The 21,146-nt window shown below is 43.9% G+C and overlaps 1 protein-coding gene across 3 annotated transcripts in view; it reads right to left on the bottom strand.

Moving 5' to 3' along the window:
* The window catches only part of FHIP1A (FHF complex subunit HOOK interacting protein 1A), a 390,138-nt gene that overhangs the window by 113,002 nt on the left and 255,990 nt on the right, over positions 1-21,146 (bottom strand). For all 3 annotated transcript variants that reach the window (XM_040331897.1, XM_040331896.1, XM_040331898.1), the window contains 2 exons: positions 20,358-20,516; positions 5,756-5,842 (listed from right to left, as the gene is read on the bottom strand). In XM_040331897.1, coding sequence (XP_040187831.1) covers positions 5,756-5,842; positions 20,358-20,516 — 246 coding nt within the window. The remainder of the gene's footprint in view (positions 1-5,755; positions 5,843-20,357; positions 20,517-21,146) is intronic.

Genomic DNA, 21,146 nt, shown 5'->3' with positions numbered 1-21,146 from the left:
TCGAGAACCTACAATCGTACACTCCTGTGGCCCCTGATGATGGTCTTATGATTGTTCACAAGACCAGAAACGCGTTGGGCATTTTTTACCGTCCCCTGAAGAGTGTTTTTATTCTTTATGTTGTTTTACACTGGGTACTTTTTTGTTCTAATTTTTCTTTCTTCTTTTTTACACGGGACACAATTCCGTCCCTGGTGTTATTTATCTGTATGTTTGTTTAATAGTTGTACCTGCTCCAGTGCATATACACCTTGATATTCAAGGTTTATTCTGTGAACAAGTGTCAACCCAATTTTGCTTGATCCACCAAATAAACATTTTTTTCTTATCTAAAGTTGGAGTCTGGCCTTAAAAGTCCCATTCTGGGGGTATTCTTTCTTTCTTCATATTATCAGGGATGTGGCCATTCCTCTAGTTTATGGATCTATGAACTCCCTTATATAGATGTAATCATACTGAACAATGTTGTTTTTTTTTCTTTATTTTTTTTATATTAAATATAGAGATTTGTAAATCAAGAAACTATAGGGTAGTAGAGGCCATCATGCCATCAGAAACCAGAGCATGCAGCATGGAACATAGCATCTTCTAAAGATATATTTTCTAGCTATATCACAGCAGCATACACCATAGTAACGTTACACCCCTGAACTCCCATACGACCACATACCAATAAAGTGGCCTGGTCATTTGGAAGCCAAAAAGGTCCGCGGCTGAAATGGTTGAAAAAAAAATGACCATGTGTACCAGGCTTTAGATCCGGACGCTTTGATTCGATAGTCCAAATTTGGTTTCATCTGAGGGTGAATCTGTTCACTTCTCTTCACAACACCAAGCTGAAAAAGTTATATTTCGCTGCCTAAGATGGCAGTGCATTCTAGAAGCAGTGCTGACACTTTCTGAGTATATTCTACAAAAATTTGGCCTGAGACAATCAGTAATGCAGCAAAATGACCATTTCTGAACATGTTTATGTTACACTAGCTGAATACCCGGCGTTGCCCGGTCTTCCTATCTTAACCTTTTGGGGAGGAAAATCATAGTAATATAAATATACCCATCTTTTATATAAGGGTGTAGGTAAGGGTTAATTTAACTGTCATATATTTTTATTTGGCATATAAGTAATATGTGTACCAGGTATTATTGAAATATCTCCAGGCGTACAGAAGTTATGTGGGAACATACATTTCCCATTGATTTGCATGGGACTTTAAACAAAAACCCCGACCCTCACAAATGGGGGTAGTTAAGGGATAAATTAACTATCCTATAGTTTAAGTGGACATATAAGTAACATGTGACCAAGTGTTATCGAAATATGTACAGCCGTTTGGAAGTTATGAAGTAACATGTATTTCCCATAGAGTTGAATGGGACTTTAAAGAAAAACCCCGACCATGGCAAATGGGGGTGGGTAAGGGTTAAACCACCTATCCTATGTTTGTTGCTGACATATAAGTAACATGTGTGCCAAGTTTCATGTTAATATCTTTAGCCGTTTGGACGTGATGCTGGAACATACATACATACACACACACACACACACACACGTTGAGTTTTATATATATAGATTATTGTATTGAGCCTATTTATCTGACCAGACCTGGACTGGGACACAATTTAGGCCTGGGCATGTTAGACTGAGCAGCCCATGGCTAATTTACCAGGAGGCACGAAGAGCATGGGGGGCGGAGAATGTGGGGGGGGTGGAGAACATGGGGGAATGTGGAGAGCACTAAGGGGGCCACAGAGCACAGGGGGTGAAGAGCATGGGGAGTGGAGAGCACAGTAGGGGAGGAGAGCACAGGGGTGGCCAGAGAACATAGGGGGGCCTGAGAGCACTGGGAGGGGCTGGAGAGCACTGGGGGCCGGAGAGTAAAGGGGAGATGATAAGCACAGGGGGGCCTGAGAGCACTGGGAGGGGCTGGAGAGCATTAGGGGGGCCGGAGAGTACAGGGGTTGATGAGCACAGGGGGCCTGAGAGCACTGGGAGGGACTGGAGAGCACAGAGGGCTGGAGAGCACTGGAGGGGCCTGAGAGCACTGGGGGAGGGCTGAGAGCACTGGGGGAGGGCTGTAGAGTACAGAGGGCTGGAGAGCACTGGGGGGGTTGGAGAGCGCTGGGGGCCAGAGAGTACAGGGGTGCTGATGAGCCCTGGGGGGCCTGAGAGCACTGGGAGGGGCAGGAGAGTATTAGGGGGCCAAAGAGTACAGGGGTTGATGAGCAGAGAGGGGCCTGAGATCACTGGGAGGGGCTGGAGAGCACGGAGGGCTGGAGAGCACTGGGGGGCCAGAGAGTGCAGGGGTGCTGATGAGCCCTGGGGGGCCTGAGAGCACTGGGAGGGGCAGGAGAGCATTAGGGGGCCAAAGAGTACAGGGGTTGATGAGCAGAGAGGGGCCAGAAAGTACAGGGGGGGCTGATGAGCACTGGGGGGCCTGATAGCACTGGGGGCCGGAGAGTACGGGGGGGGCTGATGAGCACTGGGGGGCGGAGAGTACATGGGTTGATGAGCACAGGGGGCCTGAGAGTACTGGGAGGGGCTGGAGAGCACTGGGGGGGGCCTGAGAGCACTGGGGGAGGGTTGGAGAGCACGGGGGGGCTGAAGAGCACTGGGGGGGACTGAAGAGCACTGGGGGGGCTGGAGAGCACTGGGGGGGGCAAAGAGTACAGGGGGCTGATGACCACTGGGGGCCAGAGCGTACAGGGGGCTGATGAGCACTGGGGGGGCTGGAGAGCACTGGGGGAGAGTACAGTGGGGCTAATGAGCACTGGGGGGCCTGAGAGCACAGGGGGATCTGAGAGCACAGGGGGGCCTGAGAGCACAGGGGGGCCTGAGAGCACAGGGGGGCCTGAGAGCACTGGGAGCTGGAGAGTACAGGGGGCCTGATGAGCACTGGGAGGGGCTGGAGAGCTCTGGGGGGACCGGAGTGTACAGGGGCTGGAGAGCACTGGGGGAGTTGGAGATCACTGGGGGGAGTTGGAGATCACTGGGGGCATGTAAATATTAGACTAGATATTCCGCATGTGTATGCTGCCATGAAGTGGAAAATGGTATGGGGTTCTAATGGAGTTTGGCAGCAGAGGCTTACGCATGGGTATGCTGTCATTGAGATAAGACAGGAAAGAAAAATTACAGTAAGTATTTGATAACAGTGCAGGTTAGGATGAAGGAAAAAAGCTGGGACAGCCGCACTCCAAAAAAACTCCTCCTTTAATTAAAAATCACAAAATACATGCCACAGCAAAAAACAGCACAACAAAAGAAAAGCTGACGTTTCGCACTATGCCTTAGTGCTTCTTCATAGCTGGCTATGAAGAAGCACTAAGGCATAGTGCGAAACGTCAGCTTTTCTTTTGTTGTGCTGTTTTTTGCTGTGGCATGTATTTTGTGATTTTTAATTAAAGGAGGAGTTTTTTTGGAGTGCGGCTGTCCCAGCTTTTTTCCTTCATCCTAACCTGCATTTTGATTGCACTGCCTGCACCCTTGGCTCGGACCACAGGAATCAGATTACCTGGTTCTCTTTGAGCGGTTACCCACTCTCTCAAGTATTTGATAACAATTTTCCATTTTTGGCTTTTGCCTTTGTCCCCATTTGAGAGATTCCCCATCACTTCCTGTACTGACTGGATTTAAGGAAATTTTCAAATATAAACATGTAACAATTAAAAGTGTTATTTTACCACTTGAGCCTCAGGCCTATCTTGACACTTTTCACAAAAGTGTAAAAATCTTCTTTTCTTTTTTTTAGAAAATTACTTAGAACCCCCAAATATTATATGTTTTTTTAACCTCCTTAGCGGTAATCCCGTTGGACACGATCGGATTTTTAACTGATGGTGTGTAGGCAAGACTGATAAAAGTCAGCTTCATCGGATATCTGATGAAAAAATCCATCGATCCGTTTTCATCGAATGAACCGATCGTGTGTATGTGGCATTAGAGGATAAAGTGGAAGATGTTGCAATTTTTTATGTCGCACAGTATTAGCACACTTTTTTTAACACTATTTTTGGGGAGATTTTGATAAATTGTAATGCACAAAAATGCAATATAATGTCCAATTGTTTAGTAAAATATATAAGATGATGTTATGCCGAGTAAAAAGGTACCCAACATGTCATGCTTTAAAATTGTGCATGCTTGTGGAATGGCGTCAAGCTGTGGTACCTAAAAAATCTTCATAGGTGAAGCCTTATAAGCCATTACAGGGTACCATTTTGGAGTTATACAGTAGGTCCAGTGCTAGAATTATTGCTCTCACTATAACAATTGTGGTGATAACTCAGGCCTCGTACACACGACCGAGTTTCTCGGCAAAAACCAGCAAGAAACTTTTTTTGCCGAGGAAACCGGTCGTGTGTACATTTTCGTCGAGGAAACTGTCAAGAAACTCAACGAGCCAAAAAGAAAGCATGTTCTCTATTTCCTTGACGGGAATGGAGAAAATTGGCTTGTCGAGTTTCTCGACGGCTTCACAAGGAACTCGACGAGCAAAACGATGTGTTTCGCCTGTCGAGTTTCTCGGTCGTGTGTACGAGGCCTCACATGTGTGATGCGAACACCATTTACATGCCACTGTTCACTTCCTTACCGGATGGGGGAGCCTAGTAAAGGTGGTGGCAGCAGGAATCACCAGACTTAAAAAATTATAACTGATTCATTGCTGCAGCTGCAGCAATGACTGAGATATCACCCTTCTAATCCAGCAATGTACCGGTACGTCACTGGTTGGCAAGTGATCAAGTAACAATCTGTAGCATTTATTAGTAATTTATCCAGAAAGCAAGCGTCTGCACTTTTAGGTTAAATCTTACATATCACAGGCATCTTACAGAATTACTTATAGATAATTTGAAAAATTGCAAATATCAGCTTCTGTTCAGTAAAAGACCTGCCTGCACACGGCAAGAAAATGTCCGACATTTTGTGAAAATGTGTGTCAAGAAAAAATCCATCTTTAAAGATTTTAAATTTGTGCATTGCAGAAAGGCAAAAGCAACAATAGATCACTTATAGGTTTCAAAAACAGGCCATGGGTTAACTGTATTAAGCAACACAGTCCTCTGAGCCATAGTATTAGCATTATTGCTGCTGACGAGATCAAATTTTTTCTGCATCATAGAGAACACTCTTAATAGCCACTAAATGAATCGCTTGATCACACTTCTGGAGTCTCTAGGAGAACAAAGGTACTTCACTTTCTGTCATTTAAGAAGGAGCCCTAGCGGATTACAGCACACTTTAGCGTTTAAATTCTCTAATCGCTTGCTTATCTTGTGTTGAAAACATTTAGATCTGTCTGTATGTTACACCTGATGAGGAGAGCCTGCGTCAAGGCACCAATATACATTAAATTATACCCATGTCTATGAGCACCACTAGCAAGTTTCCACTGATATTCCCAATTTACTGATCTTGGTGAAATAGGAAATGCCCATCTTGGATTATTCAGTCAAAGGAGATACCTTCCTTTTCTTTCTCCTGCTTCCTCTAAAGCTATAGCCACACATACTAGAACAGTCCAAGCCTGCATGTTGATGAAAAAAAATCTTTTGTGAGAATATCCAACCCCTTTTCTCATGTCTATTGATCCCCAATAGTTTAGGGATCTGTACATAGTGAACTAATTGTGACATTCGGACAAGGATCAGGCATTGCAGGTCTTCTCTGCACCAATAACCTTCAGAAGAGTTCATTATTGCAGATTGAAATCTTTACATTAAGATAAATATTTTACGCAAAAACACTAACCTTGTGTAATGCAGGAGCCATCACTGGCAAAAGGAAGCCATTGTAAATATAGTCCACTAGCTGAGCCCGTATAAGTGGATGCGCCACCTGAAAAGATAAAACAATGAAGCTGTAATAAAACAAAGTGGCATCCAGTCATTAAACTGAAACTCTTTTGCCCTGTACACACGACCGGTTTTCCCGTTTGAAAAAAGCGTGATGGTTTTCCCGACAGGATTCTGCTCAAGCTGGTCTTGCGTACACACGGTCAAACCAAATTCCGACATTTAAAAACGTGGTGACGTACAACACTATGACGAGCCGAAAAAAAATGAAGTTCAATGCTTTCGAGCATGCGTCAACTTGATTCTGAGCATGCCCGTTTTTTTGCACGTTGAAATTGCATACAGGCGTACCGTTTTCCCGCTAGGATTTCTTCCTGACAGGGAAATAGGAGATCCTGCTCTCTTTTTTCTGGCAGTTTCCTGTGGGAAAAAGTCCAATGGAGCATACACACGGTCGAGATTCCCGGCCAAAAGCTCTCATCGGACTTTTTCCAATGGGAAAACCGGTCGTGTGTATAGGGCATAAGAAAAAAGCTTTTTAAAATCTTTACGATATCTGCAGAGAGTGCAGAACTTACTGTCCCCTCTTTATACTTGCATAAGGTTAGATTTGTGTCTGTCACTTACAGTATCTATGAAAATATCAAAATCACAAAAGTCTGCGAACCAATCATGCATTGTATTCACTATATAAAAGCTATTTTACATATCTCTGTATATTCCAAACACCTATCAAAAAAGGGGCACACACGAAAAATCACTTTTCTTTATTTAATCATACATTCTAAAAGGCTAAAAACACAAAAAACGCATCCAGTCAATGAATTTTTCTCATGCAAAGCACTTGCTTTTATATACTGTATTTATGCTGCCTTGAAACGCAAAAAAAACATTTGTTGACAATGTTTTAATTGTTTTTAGCCTTTAAAATCTATGATTAAATAAAAAAGGGTGACATTTCGTGAGTACCCTGGACTGTTTTTTTGATTACTGTACTGTACTGGACACCTACTTGCATGGGGCGCAGAGACCCACAGCTGTGATTTCACAGCGGTGCAGTAAAGTTCTATATCTGGATTGTTGACCATTTTCCATTTTATCCAAATCTTGATTATTTACCTGTTTGCCTAACAATTAGATTTTTATGCTCAAGTCTAGTTCTTGCCTTATTGTATCCCCTTTGTTGCATAAAGCCCTCCTAATCCTTAGGGGTAGATATATACCATTTTGGCCACCTTTGTAACAGTTAAATCAAAAGACAAAGCACTCAAGAAAGAAATATAGGAGGTCTATGTAAAAACTCTGAGGCCCCGTACGCACGACCGAGTTTCTCGGCAGAATTCAGCCAGAAACTCGATCGGAGCTGTATTCTGCCGAGAAACCCGGCCGTGTGTACACTTTCGGCCCGAGGAAGCCGACGAGTTCCTCGCTGAACCAAATATCCTCGGCGGCTTCACACAGAACTCGACGAGCAAAACGATGAGTTTTGCCCGTCGAGTTCCTCGGACGTGTGTACGGGGCCTGACAGTATCAGTAAGGCAGATAGAATAAAAATAATTGGAGGCCTCAACCTAACGTCATGTGATGAGGATCCAGGTTCAGCGGGTCCTTTTGCATAGTTCCCAACTGTCACTCATTTGAAAGGATTATCCCTTTTGGAACACAATCCCCCTTTCCTCCTTAGTTGTCACGCTATTAGGTTTGATGTGTAGACCTCTCTAAAGAAAATGCACTTAACTACTGAAATTGTTGCAGAACAATAAACCTTTCATCTAACCCCAGAATATATGCATTTGTTATATTTTGAAAACCCAGCATAAAAGAAAAGTGGTGGCAAAAAAAGGCATTTAAAGTGGATGTAAACCCAATTAATGAAATTTGAGCCGGGCACATATATCTGCAGTATTTTGTTATCTCTCTTCAAAGAGCTAAGTCCCGTAGCTCTCTCCTGACCCGTTCCTCTGTTATCAGCCTGATAACTCCTAATAAATTCTCTGACACATCACATAAAAGCAGCCTGATATTTCTGTCAGGGGAGGTTGCTAAGATTAGCAGGAAGCTGGCCCTGTTACAAAGCACCTTTGAGAGTCTCTGCCTATGTGGAGAGGGGGTGTGTGCCTTACCTCCAATCACCAATTTTAGCTATCTTGGCTGTATGCCCAGACATCACACGTCTGTGTTAAACCGGAAGAGAAAATTTCATAAAATGATCTGAACTTTCTAAACAGTATATAACTGTGAAGACAGCATATATGGATGTATAACCTATGTAGGAAGATTTGGTTCATCTCTGTGTATCATCTGAGGCTGTTCACTTCACTGGGTGTATGGAGGGTTTACATTCACTTTAACCAATCATTTTTTGAATATTAATTGTTCCTGGTTCACGTAGCATGTCTTTTACCTATATACTTAAAAGTTGCCTCTCTTTCTCATCTCAGAAAGTTGGGAGGTATGCCTTTAGGGTCGGTTCACACTACAAAAATGCACTCTGGATGCGTTTTCGCTGCCTTTTTGCTTACAGTTCACACCACAAAAACTCAGTTTTGATGTGTTCCAGAGAGTTTTTTTCCCATCTTTTTTTCCAAGGTTTCGAGTTTTTTTGTTTTTTGCTGTAATGCATTTGATTAATTCTTTTGACTGCACTGGAACGCACTGCACTGGTGTGAACTATGCAAATGGAACCCATGTAACCTACTGTACATGCATTTTTGATGCAGGAAAAAAACGCACTGGACTGCATCTGTTGTGCACGTCCCTTAGTGCAGTGCACTGAGCAGATTTCTCCAGTTTTCTACAACATAACAGGGCCCACTGCAGTTAGAGATATTTGCAGGAACACTGATAGAGGTAACTATCAAACCCATCCTACACGTTCTGAAGCAGTAACTAACTAAAAATATTTTCTAACCTACCCTTCTTATTGAAATTAACTTAAAAGTACATCTCCTATATAGCCTATCCACTTCTCTATGTAATCAATAACATTAATTGCAAGACACAATGGTGAGTGTTCCACCCTTATTCTTTAAGTTAATTCTGCAGCATTTGCACTCTTTTTGCAACCTCTGCACTCCAGTTGTGGTGAAACTTCAAATCCCATCAGGCCTTTGGGAGTCATGCCTGTGGCTGTTGGTCTTGCAGTGCCTCATGGGATCGGTAGTTTAAACTCAGCTGGAGTGCTGTTGTTGCCTACCCCTGCTTAGACCATGAAATATTAATACAGTGATTACAAGGACATTCCAGCCCGGTATGCAAAGCTATCAGTTGGCTTTAAGGCTGGATTCACACCATTGCGAATTGGAAGCGCATTCCATCCAATTCGCAATAGCAGGAGATTTTAACCGGCTCTCTATGGAGCCGGTTCACATATCTTCACAGCTGGTCGAGTGCGTTTTGCAGAAAAAGCTGTGCGTCTTTTGGTTCGTTTCAGGTGCGAATTCAGCCCAAAATTCAGGCTGAAATCGGACCTGAAACGGCGAGGCAGCGTGCACCAGACCCCTGCTGTGAGACGCATGCGGCTCATATGTGAACCGAGCCTAACTTCTTCTTGTCTGACAGGTCACAATGACAATGTTAAGAAAATACGTTTTTTAGCCCAACTCCATTGGTATTGTGCACAAGCTTTGGTATCCAATATTTAAAGGGCACCAGACAAAAATACACAAGAATACAATATTTTTTCATTACTAAAAAATACTGCATGTATTGCAGAGTTGGGTCTACTATACAAATATGCATTTAAACGAAGCGCCTTCTAAAAATATTGTAGTCCAGCTCCTTATAATATTTATGCTTCATGCAAACTGTGCTTCTTTGGATACCTTTCCTCCTTACAGAAGCTGCTTAGAAAACCCAGTAAAAGACACATTTTTCACATTGTTTATACAGGCATACCCCACTTTTAAGTACACAATGGGGTTTATTTACTAAAGCTGGAAAGCGCAAAATCAGGCTCACTTCTGCATAGAAACCAATGAGATTCCAGGTTGTCTTACCAAAGCTTAAAGCGGGGGTTCACCCTGTTAAAAAAAAAAAAATGTTTTTTTTTATTATACCATTACATTCGGCATCGTAGCACGAGCTACGGTATGCCGGTCTTACATTTTTTATCCCCGTACTCACTGTGCTATGGCTCATTGAAGATTCCGGGGAATGGGCGTTCCTATGGTGAGAGAAGGTGATTGACGGCCGGCCCTGGCACGTCACGCTTCTCCGGAAATAGCCGAAATAGGCTTGGCTCTTCACGGCGCCTGCGCATAGCCTGTGCGCAGGCGCCGTGAAGAGCCGAGACCTACTCCGGCTGTCTTCGGGGAGCGTGACGTGCCAGAGCCGGCCGTCAATCATCCTCCCTCTCCATAGGCACGCCCATTCCCCGCGGGAGTCGGATTCTTCAATGATCGATAGCACAGTGAGTACGGGGATTAAAAATTTAAGACCGGCATACCGTAGCTCGCGCTACGATGCCGAATGTAATGGTATAATGATGTGAAGGAGGGTGAACCACCGCTTTAAAGGAACACTAAAGGTTCGTTTTTTATTAGTTCAATTGATTGCTGTAAGCTAGAGCATTTAAATATCACTTGCCTCGTTGTTCCTTTTGACCTCCAAAATACAGTAATCCAGGTTTGAAAATGCCATTTCCTATCACTCCTCTTCTTGCTTTCCACCAGCATCTGAGCCGTTTTGCATGGTGGAAAGCAGAATGTGCTCACCCCCTCCCTATGACTACAGCCCTGCGTGAATATGCTCTCTTATCCCTCACAGGCATGGAGGCTAAGCCTAATGGGAACTGAAGTTCCCATTAGGCCGTGATGTTGCAAGAATGAATGCGCACCGCAAACCAGGAAGTCAGTGAGAATGATTCAGGAGTGATGGAGGTGAATAAAACAGCTCGATTTCAACAGATATCAAACTAGTTATAATGCAAAACATTACTTTTTACTTCATCAGCTACTGTCAGACTTTATTTAAGAGGAAAATATTTTTGTCTTTACAACCCCTTTAATTGAACTAGTTGAGGTTAGAAGCTCATTGGTTTTTATGCAGAAGTGAGCCTGATTTTGCACTTTCCAGCTTTAGTAAATTAACCCCATTGCGTACTTAAAAGTGGGGTATGCCTGGTACCTGTTTGCAATGCGCATTCAGGCATTTCATTGCACAGCATTTTAATTTATTCTGGCCAGTAGAATACATTAGCGTGCAAAAGCACATAAACATGCGGGTTTATGTGTGTTTTTTCTGCCCAAATGCTCCTCTCTGAACACGCAAGCAATGTTTGTTTTTCTAAATGCTCCTGCCTGTAAACGTAAGCTACCAAACCATGCATTTCTAGCAAGATTTTACTTTATTTTATGAACTTGCTGAAAACATTTTAAGCCTGAAAAAAGAATTTAGTCGTCTTGTTTGTGTGAAATAAGAATAATGCAGCCATCACATCAATTACATTGTTACATTGCATTTGTTTTGGGTTTTAGTTATCCTAGAAGAATTTAAAGTATATTCTATATGTTTGTAAGAAACTACATTTGTATACTTATTTGTGACATTTTTGCATAGGTTAGCAAAAAATTTATTTTTCCACTTGTAACATATTTCTGCAAACAAGTATTTACTGTATTCTAAACCAGATAGGAGACACATTTTAATGTGTTATAGCCCTATTTCTGACCACTAGAGGGGACAATTAACAAAGAAACCTCAAGTTGATAGCGATTTTCATTTCAGCTGATGGCTTACGGCAACCGGGCAACGACCGTGTTATGTCTAAAGATACATGCTAGAGCTTGTAATGCTAGAGGCTGTGAGAAACATAGTACTCTTTGTGTACATGGCTAAATGGAGGGGCAGAAAAAAAACTGACAAGTTTTAACTGCAGCATGCATGATGCCTTATGCCGCATACACACAACCGTTTTTCGGGTTGTAAAAAAATGAAGTTTTTAAGGGTCTAGAAAAAACGATTTTTTTTTCAACCCGATCATTAAAACCTTGCCTACACACGATCGTGAAAAAAAAAACGTGGTGATGTACGACGGCACTATAAAGGGGAAGTTCCATGCGGATGGCGCCACCCTTTGGGCTGCTTTAGCTGATTTTGTGTTAGTAAAAGACGATTTGCGCTTTTCAGTCTGTTACAGCGTGATGAATGTGCTTACTCCATTACAAACGTTAGTTTTACCAAAACGAGCGCTCCCATCTCATAAACAGAAAAGACAACAAACTCCTGCGCACGAGTGGATTGTCCAACAATAAATCAATGTTCCGCATGGAAATTTCCACAAATGTCAAAAATGGTAACAGTGGCCTTGCTGCCCTTCATGGATGGGGAATATCCTAGCAGAGAACAAAAAAGAAGAAAAAGAAAGGCGCACCAGCCTAGTGTGTTACCGTTGACAATTTATTAATTAAAAAAAGGTAATAAAAAAAGGTAATAAAAAAATAGGCTTGTCAACAACGATATGATGGATACCCCTCGAACCACACTCCAGAATAGGAGGGATAGAGGTGTGTCACTGCCGCTCCCATCTCATAACTTGCTTCTGAGCATGCACGTTTTTTTCACGTCGTTAAAGCCCACACACGACCATTTTTTACGACGTAAAAAACGACAACGTTTAAAACGACGTGAAAAATTAGAGCATGTTCTAAATTTTAAATGGCCATTTTTTACAACGTGAAAAATGCTCTGGAGCCCACACACGATCGTTTTTAATGACATCGTCATTTTTTAGAACCCGAAAAACGGTCGTGTGTACGTGGCATCAGAACCAAAAACTTTTTTTGCTTTAGAATTGCTGATTGTTTATCCATCTACCCCACCAGGGTTGCCAACTTTCAGAAAATTTACAAACAGTTTGTAAAAACCATAATTGTTGCATCTGGTAAAGAATGTCAGTTACGGACACGCAGCTTACATGTCCGTAATGGACAATCAAGGACAGATGCAAAAAGTACAGATTTAACAAACTGTTCGTAAATTTACTGAAAGTTGGCAACCCTGTACCCCACCAAAGGCTGTTGTTACACTGATCCGTTTTTGCTGTGTTTTTACGTTGTCAAAAAAGATACAGGTGCAGGGGTAGATTCAGATACAATGGAGTATCTTTCTGCGGGGCGTAACGTATCTCAGATACGTTACGCCGCCGTAAATTAGGGCGCAAGTTCCGTATTCAGAAAGAACTTGCGCCCTAAGTTACGGCGGCGTAACATATGTGGACCGGCGTAAGCCCGCCTAATTCAAATGGGAATGATGTGGGCGTGTTTTATTTAAATGAATGGTGACCCCGCGTATTGAACGTTTTTTACGAACGGATGTGCCGTTCGTGAAAGAATCCCAGTGCGCATGCTCGAAATTCCGCCGCAAATCGTCATTGCTTTCGACGTGAACGTAAATTACGTCCAGCCCTATTCGCGAACGACTTACGCAAACGACGTAAAATTTTCAAAATTCGACGCGGGAACGACGTCCATACTGAACATAGGATACGCCTCATATAGCAGGGGTAACTTTACGCCGGAAAAAGCCTAACGTAAACGACGTCAAAATTTGCGCCGGGCGGACGTACGTTTCTGAATCGGCGTAACTACCTAATTTGCATATTCCTTGCATAAATATACGGAAGCGCCAACTAGCGGCCAGCGTAAATATGCAGCCTAAGATTTGACGGTGTAAGACACTTACGCCAGTCGGATCTTAGGGAAATCTATGCGTAACCGATTCTATGAATCAGTCGCATAGATACGACGCCGCAACTCAGAGATACGACGGCGTATCTGGAGATACGCCGTCGTATCTCGTACCTGAATCTAGCCCGCAGACTTTTTGAAGTCCAGCCTGGTTCATCTTTGATGAGCTTTTTAGAACAGCAACAAAAACACTTGAAATAAATGGAAAACGCATAAAAAATGTACCATAAATGCACCATGGTTGTGATTTTGGTGTGTTTTTTGAGTTACCTGCTCATGTTTTGCAGGTGCATGCTGGGAGTCAGGCACCCAGAGAACGCACCAGAGACAAATAAAAAATGCATAAGTGTTTTTCATGCATTTTTTTAATGAAGCAGTGTGAAAGCATGCTAAAACTAGCAACTTTTTAATCAATCTCACATCATCATTCCGACTGGCAGAACCGGAATGACATCTAAAGCTCCATATAATGTGGGAATGCATTTTGGACAAAGGCCAAAACACTGCTTCTGCACAAGAGAACTCTGCGGCCTCTGAATGCCATTTCTTGTTATCTATACTGTTATCTGTTCGTTATGTCCAAGTCTGTAGCAATCAGTAATTTCTTTGGCTGTGCTGCCAAGTATTTCTTCTACACACTGCTTCAAGTTACAAGAGTAATGGAACCCTGTATAGAATTTGCCAAGCCTGAAACACAGCAAAGTATCCAGTGCAAGTCAGATTGTGAATTATTGTTAAAGCATATCTAACACCAAAAACAAAAATGTAAGATTGCAGCTTACCAGTACTTGGATTTGGCACCTGCATTCATTTTTTTTTATATTTTTTTGTCACCTGGTAATTGTATTAATATCGCACTTCCTATTCCTGGGCAGCTATGGTTGTTTCTCTTTAACAACCATACCTTCTTTTTAACACATTAGGGCTGATGGAATTAGACGTTTACAAAAGAAATATAAGGTTGCTTGTGCTGTTAAAGTCGTTGTAACCATAAAAGAAAGCAGTGTCATTTGTCCCTTTCTTTGTTGTAATATACCTGGTTGATCCTGTCTGGTTATGTGTCCTCCTTGGTGTGCTGCCCTCTGTAATCATGGCTACTGATCCAAGATACCTTGATCAGTTTACATGCCTCTGTCATCCCGCTGCTCTCCTCTCTCCTCCTCCCTCTCTCCCTGTCAGCTCGGGAGTCTGTAGTGAGTCGTCTCCTCTGCTGCCCCTCTCCTTCTGACTTTCGTCTAGGAAAAGTTAGTGATTCTAATTCCTGCCAGTCCCTCTGCAATAACAAGATACACTACACAGTGTGTGTTTGTTTTTTTTTTCAATTCTGCAGCTAAATGCCTTTGTTCACATCACCGATGTGCGGTCATGCGACCACCCGACTGATGCCAGAGGTGAAACTCAGCCCCCCCCCCCCACTGCAGTCCTTGAATAGGGGAAGGAACGTGGGGGGCGATCACGTGATCGCACATCAGCGATATGAAAAAATTGATTTTGCTGCCGAATAAAAAAAAAAAACACACAGAAACTGTGTAGTACATTTTGTTATCACAGAGGGGCTGGAAAGGATTAGAATAATTGACTTAACAACCACTTTAAGCTAACAGGAACTTACAAAAAACATGCATTTATAACAAGATTTTTTGCTTTATTTTCTGTACTTTGCTGAAAATGTTTTAAGCCTGAAAAAGTATAATGCAGCCATGACATCAACGGAATGATGGCACATTGATATATGTTATACATTTAATTTAATTGAGGCTATACTCTCCCTTTTTGATCAATTACACTGCATTTGTTTGGGGTTTTAGTTATCCCATAGAAGAATTTGCAGTATGCTCTATATTTTTGTAAACCCTTATATTTGTATACTTGGAAACCCATTTGTGAATTTTTTGTATAGTTTTGCTAAAAAAATATATTGTTACATAGCTACATAATAGCTGAGGTTGAAAAAAAAACACCAATCCATCCAGTTCAACCTATGATGTGTGTGTATGTGTTTATGTCAATAATACATTGAATACCCCTGTATGGTCGATAAGGTGCCCATAAAATATTTTTTGAAACTATTGATGATCCTTGCTGATACCACTTTTTGTGGAAGAGACTTCCACATCCTTACCGCTCTGATGCCTCGTACACACGACCGTTTTCCTCGGCAAAAACCATAGAGAAAAACGGTCGTGTGTATGTTTTTCGTGGATCTCAACAAGAAATAAAGAGAACATGCTCTCTTTTTCCTCGTCGGGAGTGTCAATTTTTTCGTCGTGGTTCTCGTTGGGGCTGGTTTACGGCAAGAAACACGTTCATGTGTATGCTTAGAAACCCGCGCATGCTCAGAATAAAGTATGAGACGAGAGCGCACCTTCGGTAAAAGTAGCGTTCGTAATAGAGATTGCACATTCGTCATGCTGTAACAGTCTGAAAAGCGCGAATCGTCTCTCCCCAAACTTTTACTTAACACGCAGTAACATGAGATTAGCAAAAGCAGCCCCAAGGGTGGCACCAGTGGAATCTAACTTCCCCTTTATAGTGCCGCTGTACGTGTTGTACATCATCGCGTTTGAGAACGACAAGATTTTGTCTCGACAGTGTGTATGCAAGGAAAGCTTGACAAGAATCTCGTCAAGCTTGACAAGAACCTTGTCGAGAAAAATTCTTTTTTTACGACGAGATTCTCGGTCGTATGTACGAGGCATGACAGTAAAGAGCTCTCTACACAGTTTAAGGTTAAACCTCTTCTCTTCCCGTTTTAGTGAATGTCCGCGTGTCTTTTTAAATTCCCTTTTAGGGTCCTTTCACACCAGTGGACCGTTCGTCCGTTCATTACAAGTCCGTTAACGGACTTGTAATGAATCCCTATGGGAACGCGTCCGTTAGCGGATGGAGCATCCGCTAGCGTCCGCGTCAGTCGGGATCCGCTTTTCCGAACGGAAGAAACCCTATTTTTCTTCCGTTCGGCGGAACGGACCGGATGCAGACGGACAGACGGTCCGTCTGCATCCGGTCCCCCATAGGGGACAGCGGAGCAGAGACAGGGCGGTCCCTGCACTGTGTGCGGGGACCGCCCTATACGCCGACAGCTCAGCAGGGATCAATTATCGCTACTGTGCCCATCAATTGTCTCCACTGTGCCCATCAAACGCAGCCACTGTGCCCAGCAATTGTCGCTAATGTGCCATGCCATCAATTGTCGCCACTGTGCCATGCCATCAATTGTCGCCACTGTGCCATGCCATCAATTGTCGACACTGTGCCATGCCATCAATTGTCGACACTGTGCCATGCCATCAATTGTCGACACTGTGCCATGCCATCAATTGTCGCCACTGTGCCATGAAACGCAGCCACTGTGCCATGCCATCAATTGTCACCACTGTGCCATCAATTGTCACCACTGTGCCCATCAATTGTCGCCACTGTGCCCATCAATTGTCACCACTGTGCCATCAATTGTTGCCACTGTGCCCTGCCATCAAACGCAGCCACTGTGCCATGCCATCAAACGCAGCAACTGTGTCATCAATTGTCACCACTGTGCCATCAATTGTCACCACTGTGCCCATCAATTGTCGCCACTGTGCCCATCAATTGTCGCCACTGTGCCATGCCATCAATTGTCACCACTGTGCCATGCCATCAATTGTCACCACTGTGCCATGCCATCAATTGTCGCCACTGTGCCATCAATTGTCACCACTGTGCCATGCCATCAAACGCAGCCACTGTGCCATGCCATTAAATGCAGCCACTGTGCCATCAATTGTCACTACTGTGCCCATCAATTGTCGTCACTGTGCCCATCAATTGGCGCCACTGTGCCCATCAATTGGCGCCACTGTGCCCATCAATTGCTGCCAGTTTGCCCCCTCAAAAAACACCAGATTGCTGCCCCCCATCACCCAACGCTTACCTTTCTCAGGTCAGCCATCCTCCGCTGGCTCTGATAGGCATTTTCAAACACCAACAAACCGATGTTATTCAGATGGCCAGCATTCACCAGGGGGTCGGCCATCTGAATAGTGGGCGGCAGCGGCAACAATAAATAGAGATTCATGCAATGCATGAATCTCTATGTATTGTACACTTGAGTGAGGGAGGGAGAGAGGGGATGGCGCTCCTGCGCCCACTATGGACGCAACGCCGTTGCTTGTAGCCTTTCCCCATAGCTGAGAGCTCCAGGGAGAATAAGTTCAATGCTTGTAGTCTTTCCCAATAGCTGAGATCTCCAGGGAGAATAAGGGTGGGCGGAAGGGGCGAATGCCCTGGGCGGTACAATTCATTGGGGGTGGGGGCGCAGTGAAGTGTTATGTTAGGGGGCACTCTGATGGGCACATTTTATGTTAAGTGGCACGGTGATGAGCACAACAAAATGTGTCCATCAGCATGCCCCTTAACGTAAAATGTACCCATCAGAGTGCCCCCTAACATAAAATAAGGGTCATGCTGTTGGGCACTATACGCAGGGCTTTTTTTTTTTTTATGGGGACACACTGATGACCACATATTATGTTAGTGGGGGTACGCTGATGGGCACATATTATGTTAAGGGGGCACTCTGACGGGGACACCTGAAGTGATGGGGACACCTGATGTAAGGGGGCACTCTAACGGGAATACCTAATGTAAAGGGCCACTCTGATGGGGACACCTGCTGTAAGAGGGCACTCTGATGGGGAACCCTGATGTGAAGGGACACTCTGATGCGGACACCTGATGTGAAGGGGCACTCTAAAGAGGACCCCTGAAGTAAAAGGGACACTCTGATGGGGACACCTGGTGTAAAGGGGCACTGTAATGGGGACCCCTGATGTAAAGGGACACTCTGATGGGGACATTGATTCTTTCTTAAAAATGGGGGGCACATCGCCCTGGACACCAAATGGCCTTGTCCCAGCACTGAGTTCAATGCTTGTAGTCTTTCCCCAAAGCTAAGGTCCTCCAGTTCCTTAATTAGCTGATGGTGATTTTTATTTTACCTGACGGCTTACATCAAGCACCACTTGAACTTCAAACACCTGACTTGTAAATATCTCTCACTTTATTGCGTAAGCAACTCCATATTCCCTTTATACATGGATTGGGTGTAACCATGTTATGTCTGAGGATACATGCTAGAGCTTGTAAGAAACATAGGGCCAGATTCAGATACAATTACGTTGCTCCATGGCAGCGTAACGTATCTGATTTACGTTACACCGCCGCAGGTTTACAGCGTAAGTGCCTGATTCTCAAAACTCTTACCTGTAAACTGCGCTCGGTGCAAGCCCGCCCAATTCAAATGGGGCGGGCTTGCCATTTAAATTAGGCGCATTCCCGCTCGTAAATTACCCGACGTGCATTGCGCTAAATGACGCCGCGCGGACGTCATTTGTTTAGACGTTAACGTAAATGGCGTCCAGCGCCATTCACGGACGACTTACGCAAACAATGTGGTTTTTTAAATTTCGACGCGGGAACGACGGCCATACTTAACATGGCTTAGAACAACTAGGGCTCAGTACTAATTTTACGCGGCGTAACTCGACAGAAACAACGTAAAGTTAGATCGACGGGCAGCGCGGACGTTCGGGAATCGCCGTAGGGCCCTGTACACACGAGAGGATATCCGATGGAAACGGTCGGCCAGACCGTTTCCAGCGGACATTTCTGCTCCCGATTTTGATCTGATGGGCTGTACACACCATCAGATCAAAATCCCCGCGGAAAACATACGCGGTGACGTGGCCGCGCCGTCGCGACCCTGGAAGGTAAATACTTCCACGCATGCGTCGAATCATTTCGACGCATGCGAGGGATGGGGATCGGACGGACTTATCCGGTGAGTCTGTACAGACGACCGCATAAGTCCGAAGGACAGGTTTCCAGCGGATAGATTTCTTAGCATGTTAAGAAATTTTTATCCGCTTGAAAACCGTCGGCTGGAGAAATGTCCGCCGAAAAATGTCCGCTAGGCCGTACACACGACCGGATTTGTCTGCTGGAACTGATCCGCGGATAAATCCCAACGGACAGATCCGGTCGTGTGTACGGGGCCTAACTAGTCATTTGCATATTCTACGCCGACCGCAATGGCCTCGCCACCTAGCGGCCGGCCTAGAATTGCATCCTTAAGATCCGACAGTGTAATTAAATTACACCTGTCGGATCTTCTGGCTATCTATGCGTTACTGATTCTATGAATCAGTCGCATAGTTAGGACGGCCGGAACACAGAGATACGACGGCGTATCAGGAGATACGCAGTCGTATCTCTTTTGTGAATCTGGCCCATAGTACTCAATAATTCTGTGGGCAATATGAGGTTTCCACAGAAATGGTAAACAGAAATTAATAAGGTCAAAAGGAAGACAATGCTTACAACATGTCAGAGCAGGGAGCTGAACCTGTGCAACACAATGCAGAGGGGTTAAGTATTACACAAGTTAGGCATAATAAACTACACACACTCTTTCTGGAAATTAAATTTCAGACCCAAAGTAATAATATCACAGCGACCTTCAAATGTTCTTTAGCATCTAAGGGTGCCTGGCAATAAAACTAATAGGCTTAGCATTTTAAACAAAACATTTCTCATGCAGAAAACACTTATCGTTAATTATCTTATACAGGAACTGGGTTTGAATGCAATTATATTTTTATACAATCCAAATAAAATGAAAGATCAAAAAAACACAATTAGCAACTTGCAGTGATAAAGAGAAATATGACCGGTAGGGAATTCTTTGCATATTCATACTTCTAATTGTAAAACATGCTGCTTATTTGTATACGTGGCGACAAAATGACGTAGTAATGAAAATAATAACAATGGTTAAAACTTCTTGTGTATTAGTTCTGTGGTATGGAGTGACAAAACATGTTCTCTAACCTGTATTACTGCATTGCAGAACTCAAGAGAATTCATGAACTGTATGAGTGTTGGAACTTGAAGCCAGTCCTCTTTAACTAGACAATGCCACTCTTCCCCTTTATCGTCCAGCTTAGTAGGCAATGATGAGTAGAGGCCACTTAGCCCTGTCGCTAGCACCTGTAAATGGAATAATAACATGTTAAAGGCATGTGTTCTAACTTTAATTATAGCTAAACATGGACATCATTTTCACATTTGACTTGCTTGTATTGTCATATTTTTCATTGTAATATTTCATTTAAAGCTCTGTATTCACTAGAAGGTATACTATTTTCATGTCAACTAGGGTTGTCCCGATACCGATACTAGTATCGGTATCGGGACCGATACCAAGCATTTGTCCGAGTACTTGTACTCGGGCAAATGCTCCCGATGCTTCACCCGATACTTGTACTGTCGGCGGTGATCAGTGCATGGGGAAGTTACAAGCACCGATCACCGCTGATTTTAAAGCAGCTGAAAGTCGGCGTGTATTCCGTGTATGCCGCCGTGTGTCTCCCGTGTATGCCACCGTGTGTATCCCGTGTATGCCGCCGTGTGTATCCTGTGAATGCTGCCGTGTGTATCCCGTGTATGCCGCCGTGTGTATGCCGTGTATGCCGCCGTGTGTAACCCATGTATGCTACCGTGTGTATCCCGTGTATGCCGCTGTGTTTCTCTCCCCTTCGGTGCTCCTCCTCCACCCCCAGGATGGAGAGCGGGGTAGGAGCCGGTAAATCCGGCTCCTTACTGCTCCGAATGGACAGA

The sequence above is a fragment of the Rana temporaria genome, chromosome 1, assembly GCF_905171775.1.
Source record: "Rana temporaria chromosome 1, aRanTem1.1, whole genome shotgun sequence".
Taxonomy (NCBI): domain Eukaryota; kingdom Metazoa; phylum Chordata; class Amphibia; order Anura; family Ranidae; genus Rana; species Rana temporaria.
Note: the sequence above shows the minus strand (reverse complement) of the source record. Positions and strands in the feature narration are given on the sequence as shown.